Source organism: Montipora capricornis, chromosome 14, assembly GCF_036669925.1.
Source record: "Montipora capricornis isolate CH-2021 chromosome 14, ASM3666992v2, whole genome shotgun sequence".
NCBI classification, from domain to species: domain Eukaryota; kingdom Metazoa; phylum Cnidaria; class Anthozoa; order Scleractinia; family Acroporidae; genus Montipora; species Montipora capricornis.
This window is the reverse complement of record NC_090896.1, coordinates 39,552,086-39,559,585: the sequence shown is the minus strand read 5'-3', so window position 1 is coordinate 39,559,585 and position 7,500 is coordinate 39,552,086. Positions and strand designations below refer to the sequence as shown.

The 7,500-nt window shown below is 42.6% G+C and overlaps 1 protein-coding gene across 4 annotated transcripts in view; it reads right to left on the bottom strand.

Annotated features, from left to right (window-relative positions):
- Positions 1-3,790: 3,790 nt before the first annotated feature.
- LOC138032771 (cytochrome P450 4V2-like) overlaps positions 3,791-7,500 on the bottom strand; it is a 20,004-nt gene continuing 16,294 nt past the window's right edge. For 2 of the 4 annotated variants that reach the window (XM_068880492.1, XM_068880493.1), the window contains 3 exons: positions 6,187-6,253; positions 4,700-4,879; positions 3,791-4,106 (listed from right to left, as the gene is read on the bottom strand). In XM_068880492.1, the coding sequence (XP_068736593.1) occupies positions 3,946-4,106; positions 4,700-4,879; positions 6,187-6,253 (408 nt within the window). In that variant the 3' untranslated portion in view covers positions 3,791-3,945. Of the gene's footprint in view, positions 4,107-4,656; positions 4,880-6,186; positions 6,254-6,836; positions 6,868-7,500 lie in introns of all 4 variants that reach the window. The other 2 variants (XR_011128452.1, XM_068880494.1) reach the window with 2 other exon arrangements.

The following is a 7,500-nucleotide window of genomic DNA, read 5'->3' as shown; positions in this document are numbered from 1 at the left end:
GGGAACTTGAACTTGAACTTGAACGCTGAACATCGGAAGCCGATAGTGGTATTCCTACGGGCTTGACATGTTCGTCCCATCACTTTTCCTTTAACATCATTTATGGTGCTTCCTTGACAGCTTATCTTAACAGGAACGACCTTGAAGCGCACTCTCGGTCAACTTGCTCTAACCGAACAAACTGCAACGGATCCGCTGGACCTTACAGTTCCGGACTCGTCAACAATCTCGGGAGCGACCGCGTTAACTGCCTTCGCCATCGTGGATGTCAAGTTACTATTAGGCTCAGCGACAGGCTGTCCCGTGTTACGGCCAGGCATTTGATTCTCAGGTGTGTCACGACTGTTAGCCCAGAGACAGTTCTCTCCAACGTTCTTTCCTGAAGAGTTTATCAGATAGTGGTGATCTTTCCCACATCCAGATATCCTGTAGTTGAAGCACTTGCTACACTGCCTAGCAATGTGTCCATCGTCAAGGCATATTCTACAGAGCTTGTGCTGTCGAACAGGTCTGAGGCGTTCACTCAACAGGACGCCTTTGAAGGCCCGATATCTCCAGACACCATGTAGTCCAGAACAATGGGCGCACTTCTGTGGTGCTCTGGGCAATGTGTTCGGGCTAATGTGTTCCGGGCTAACAGTCGTGTCACACCTGAGAATCAAATGCCTGGCCGTAACACGCGACAGCCTATCGCTGAGCATCATAGTAACTTGGCATCCGCTATGGCGAAGGAAGTAGGCTGGCGTTCTGACTTTCCATTACTAGATTCTCTCTTGTCTCGTTTGCTGGAAAAAGATACCCTCATCTCTCGTCGGTACCTGTTGTTGATACGTTCCGCTACTCTCCGAAACAACTCGACAAAATCTGCATACTCAGCTAGGCCCTCACCCATGATAAGATCTCCCGCTCTGTCTAGCAGTAACAACAGCTCAGAAGTGTGTTGAATCAGAACCAGTCATCACCCTTTCCACAACACCCCATGTGGTTTCAGTGGCAGGCATCAACGCGATCAGGGAGGAATTTAGTCCATTAGCATCGTCCCACGCTTCAAGGTGGGAAGTGAATTTCAGTTCTACAGTTGACTTTTCTCCTCTGTTAACAGCCTGCACTTACGTTACTGCCTCAGATCCTTTTTACACCGTCGCTGGCTTATCGCCAGAAAGAAACGTGTCTACATCCAGAACCCCTGTGCAACCCCGATAGGCTTAAATGTTGCCGCTGCGGAGTTTTCTCCAGTGATGGCCCCGCAACACACCACACCAGTTCGTATGATGAACCACCCGTTCCAGCCACTCGAAGATCAGAGTAGCCTCCATTCGCCGCAATTTGATGCTTGGACGACCATAGCGCAGGCGTGGAGTTGATGAAGTTTAACGGAAATCCCCTAGAATATCCGGAGTTCAAGACAAACTTCAGGGACAACATTGAAAGTCAAGTGTCTGGCAATTCGCAAAAACTTATTCGGCTGCTCGCTAGGTGTGCCGGGATAGCAAAGGAAGCAATCAGAAGTTGCGTTAACTTACCGGTGGGTCAAAGGTACACGGAAGCATGCAGAACACTCCAGGAAAACTTTGAACAGCCTAGTACGATTGTGGAAGCACATCAGTGAAAAGATTAAAGGAAATTCACGTGCGGAAAGCTGACGCCTTATCCCTCATGGAATTTGTGAGGAAACTGGAGGACACCAGGAGGGTCCTAGCAAGTATGGACCGCAACTACGTAAATCGCTTGGACAATGAGAATGTATTAGTCATGCTGATGAAAAGGTTACCAGAGGAGGATCCGTTGATGACAATGTTGTCATTGCCTTCGCGTTAAAGGTGGCAGAGGTACCATTTCTACCAGGGGGCGCTAAAGGCTCATCATTAATAGGATTCCGGGCATAGTACTCCTTGAAATATTCATTCATTCCGTTGTTCATTTCTTCATCTACGTTCCGCTCTTTCGGCTTGTTCGACTTTGGTTCTGGCATTTAACAACTCAAGCTTTCTACTCAATTCGGCCTTGCCCTTCTCCTACTCTTCGATTTCACGTTTTCAGCTTTTGTCTCTCTTTCAGAGCCTGCATCTCTGATTTTGCACCGTCTACAATCTTCATCAACACCTCGCGAGGCAGTTTGCTCACCTCTTTCCTCGCCGTGTACGAGGGGGCTCAAGGGAGTTCAAGAAACGTCAATTGCACAAAACAATAATCATTGGCTAAAAGAGGAAAAATAATCGTGCTGCACGTGCGACAACCGTTTTTCTGCTATACTCTGCATAACAACAACGTGAAATCACTACATTTGAGGTTTTCACGACAATGTGAGCGTACAAATGCGAATCTTTCGCTCTATATTTTTACTCTGAAACCGCTCGTAGAAATTTAGCTTTAGAGTAATTCGCCTACAGTGTACGGAGTGAACGAGATGGAATAACAGCGAAACAATAAGGATTGCGTGAAGTTGTATTCTGAGGTGACGTTTTTGTAAACGTCGCCGTCGTAGATCTTAAAGTCCCCAAGGAAATGCCTTCTTGGATCAAAAAATTCGACCAGCTTTAAACATTGCGCATCAACTCCCAAATGCACGCAATAACGCGCAAGATTTCCAACTGCGCGCCCTCCACTCAAAAATGGTGGGACGAGTTGACCAGCAATGTAGCGTCTATTTGCACTCAGCTTTCAAAACTCAAACTGGAAACCGGCAAGTATGTTTTGCAGGTTGAAATTTAATTATAACTGGAAAACCGCTGGCACTAAAAATAGTTAATAACCCATATACTTATCAGGGGTTCTTCCATAAAGTAGTTGGCGTCTTTCACATGGTAAAAGCACCTGCAACTTCACCCTTCGGCAAGTATATTCCGTCTATCGTAAACAGCGTCATGTAATAGTCATAGTAAGTCTATCGCTTTACCTTTCTTTTAAGAGCCAGCGGTTTCCAGTTATAATTAAATTTCAACCTGCAATCTGCAAAACATACCTGCCGACTGGAAACGAACTTTTAGCGATACGGCGGCCATCTTCTATTGTTTAATGGGGATATTATGGGAAACTCAAGGGGAAAAAAGCCTTCATGTTGTAGGAAACTGAAAAAATAGTTTTCGGCTAAACTCTTTTTTCGAACCAAGGTAATTTGTATCCTTCCTTTGACTAAGATTAATTACAATGTGAAATCCTTTCAAAATCAGGTATCAGGACAATGCGCCCATGGACGAATAGACCGGACTATTGGTCTCCATTTTGAAGAGTCGTCCGCTACTGAAGATGAAGATAGTGTTCTCATGTAAACAACCGTAATTTGAAAAAAAGAGAGCCTATTATTCTACTCTGCAGAACCCAAATCAATTCAAATGTTTGGGTTATCGTTCGCATTGACCCAACGGATTGTACTTATCGATCGCCTAACAAGCCACTGTAGTCTACAAGTTAACTTCACTTTTTTTCGTGTACATTTCCATGTTGTTTCATACTAAGCAACACTCTACTATCTCGGAAAATAACATGAAGTCTGACTTCCAATCCTCTGTCTTGAAACATATTTCGACAAACAGATGTCTAATTTGACCGCCCGGGATTGATGGAAAATTACAAAAGGAATTCAAGTTGGCTGTCCTTTTCCATCGAAACAAGATAAAAGAACAAGACCTCTTATCAACTTATAGCTGTTTCTGAGAGGACAATGTCTATCTACAGCGACTGAGGTATTTTGTTACGGGGGTTATGGGAAGAATTGTCTCATATTCCAAAATCAAAATCATGCGCGCATTTGTCTCTGTTCAGAACAATAGAATCGAAGATGGCGTCCGTATCAGTAAAAAATTGTTTATTGGCAAAATCATACTAACGGGAACATTTCTGATATTTTAGTTGCAGGAATTATACCAATAAAAAATTGTTATACGAGTCAATTTTAATAGTTTAAAATTCACATTTGTGCCGCCTGAATTTCTGCAAGATCAGATGCTAAAATCGCTTTCCTAAGGTGACAAATATTCCTTCCCTTGGCCTTGTGACTAGCTCCGAGCATACGTGGAGTTCGTCAAATGTCTGCGTGGATTCGATGCAAAAATTACGCAGGACGTTCGACAGAACAATTTTCTCTTCCAAAAGAGCAAATCGTTGCCCTGAAAAAATACAGATAAAAGACAATAAAAATAATAATAAAAAATTAAAAAATGATTGGAGAAGTGCAAAGAGTGGGCCAGATGAACAAACGAACAAAAGACAAAGGAACCAACGACCTTACAAACGTACGGACAAATGAATGAAAGAAAGAAATGTTAAAGTAGAGTGAGTGAGTGAGTCAGTGAAGGCGATTTTTTGAAGACGATTTGTCCGTCCAAACGAACAAGTCGGCTTTAGTCCGACCTAAATTCACGTTAGAGGAACAAATCGGAAAATTGAGCACTGCAAGGAAATTGAACTAGCGATAGGAGGAAGCAATGAAAGATGGCGCTAAAGGTAAGGTAATCAAGCCACACCTAGTGCCAGTCTTCAGGCGCTCAAACGTATCGAGTGAGTGAGTGAGTGAGTGAGTGAGTGAGTGAGTGAGTGAGTGAGTGAGTGAGTGAGTGAGGAGAAACACAAAAAGACAAGAGTAAAAACAAAGCATTGCTCTTTTCTGTCTGGTTCAAAGAAACAGCTGAGTTCAAGTACAGTTTTTTTAGGACCCACCGATACAGTTTCTTTGTTCAAGTACAGTTTTTTTAGGACCCACCGATACAGTTTCTTTGTCCAGCTGAAAATGGAATATAAGCGAACGGATGGCGTCCTTGACTGTTCTCTGGAAGGAACCGATCGGGATCAAACTCCAGCGGGGCGGACCACACGTCTGGGTTTCTATGCAGTGCGATGACTGAAGTTGCAACAGTGGTGCCTTTGGGAGCAACATAGCCATCTGAAGATAAATGAAAGTTCTCCAATTTCATTGAAACACCGGGAAAAAGAATGTCATGATTTCAACATCTGTATGTTGCAGTGTTGTTTACAACACTGCCGAGTTGGTTGAGATGAAATAACACTACAATAACAGCAAAAATGTAATTTCGTGTTGGCAAACGAGGTCTACAATTAAATATTCAATGAGTCCGGGCGGGGAAACAGAGAGTCGACGTTATTTGTTTTCATTTTTATTTCGGAAAACTATCCGTGATTTCTTGTAGCCTTTCGTTCATTTTCTTTCTTTTCTTTTTTCTCTGGCGCATAAACCAACGTATATGTCAAATTTCATGCAAAGCCAGATCAGATGACATTTTCCATACTAGCAGAGGTCTCTTTCTTTTTACGCTCGCTGGGTTGACGAGTACAGGAAAACAGACCTCTGCCACGGCTCGAAACTCACTGTATTGAGCATGCGCGGTGGTTACTTAGCGACCAAATCGCCACGTGATACTTTAGGGACCTTAAGATGGAGGTTTGGCGATCTTACCACAAACGGCAAGCCGCGGTTTGCGGTTAGCGGTTTCACGTTAGCCGTCTGCCCATATTTGGGACTTAAGATTCGCGGGTTAAATAGCCGGCTGCCATGTTTGTTTTCATTCGTTCGTTCACTTCTGTTTTAGCTCAGAAATCGTCTTCAAAATTACGTTTCTATGAAAAAGAATTCGATAGTTGGTAAGCGAAATAGTTGTTAACAGTAGTATTTCCTTTCAAACGTGGTATTGTGATGTTTTAGGGTGCAAAAAACCTTGCGGTAAATCACTTACCTCTAGAAAGTGGCTTAGCCGTACAAACCTGAACCTCAAATTGCAAACCTGACGCCAACGCACTGGTCACGTGACTTCCTGACGTTCGCAATTAGCGGGAAATGCCGAAAAACCTTGATCTTAAGGTCTCTTTTATGTCGTGTGGGATCACTTAACAACAGTGGAATTACCAGGACACAGCGGCCTCAGGTCACAGTCAGCAAATATATTATAGGGAATGCAGTTAGAAGAGTGCCGCACAAGGTTATGGACGGCGGTTGATCAGAGTGAGTTTCGACCCATGGTCGAGGTCTCTTTTACCGCACTCGTCAACCCAGCGAACGCAAAAAGAAAAGAGTCCTCTGTTAGATGATTCCCACTATGCGGCTCTTGACAAATACGATATTCGACATCAGCGGCTACCAACAACCGCGGTCCGACGGATTTTCTCGGGCAAGATTTTTGCAGACGAGATTGATGCAGATGACAGATCTTGACAACAAAATGAAATGACACTTACTTAATTGGTAGTCTTCAGAAGCTGTCCGTCCAAGAAATGGCACAGGTGGAAACAAACGCAGAGCTTCCTAGGGGGATTAAATTCAAAACAAGTTTAATTAATAAAAATCGCAACCTCAGGTCGTTCATTTATTTCTTCCACGTGCACGCGTACATCGTTAATCCCAAGAGATAAAACTTATACTTGTATTCTATTCAAACCCTTCGTTCTCTTCTTCTTTACAGTACGGTAACTTCAACACCCTCAGGGAGCTGACTTTATCATTGGCCGTTTTCATACTAGAAGACAAGCAAATAAATACGCCTGGATAAAGAGATACCAAGATGAAATTAACAAACGAAAACTCCGGACGTCCAACTATTTTTGGTAATCTTAACATAAAAGACACAAACAAAAAATCCGTTTCGTAAAGAGCTCGTAAAAATTTGGGCTGAGCTAAGCTATGAAGAAAAAAGAACTTCAGTAGATTCATTCGTCTCACAAAACTTACGATACAATTCTCTCATCCGAATCATGGACAAACCGCTTTTTTACAAAAACTGGCACCAAATGGGCATATCCACAGTGAGTGACAGTATCAAAGAGAAACCAAACTCTTTTTTCCCCACGGAATTTAAAATTAGATATCACATTAAGGCCTGCCCACTTACTTTCTACGGAATAATATCCTTGCGTAAAACTCTATGGGCGAGACAAAAACCGTATATAATAATAATAATAATAATAATAATAATAATAATAATAATAATAATTAATACTTCAGCACAAGAAACATTTTCAACTACCCTAATGAAATCAAAGAAACCCAGCAGACTGGCATACCAAAAACTATTGGAATCGAAAAGCGAGATGCTAATACGCAACCAGCAGAAATGGAGGCCCCTACTTTAAGATGAATATGATTTAAACTGGCACAGTGCTTACCAGGCCGCTAAATCATGCACCAAAAGTACGAGACTGATCGAATTTCACTTTAGATTCCCCCACCGAATTCTAGTTACAAAGACATTCTTTTAATGAAAATGGGCTATAAAGATGACGATAAGCGAGCTTTCGGTCACGGAGAACCTGAGAAAAGCCTTTATCTCTTTATCCGGATGTGTAGAAGTAAAGAGAAATTATATTTCAAGAATAGAAAGCTTTGCACTTCATCTGGGACAGTGTAAAAAAGAGATTGAACGTTACTCTGCGGAATAGTTTTCCTTTTTCCCTTTTTCTCTGGGTAAGCCGACCCTCCAAACCGAGCGCCGTAATCTTGGTTTTTACATGACGTCACGAAACCATGTTGCAGTTCCCAAACAATGAAACGGCGGC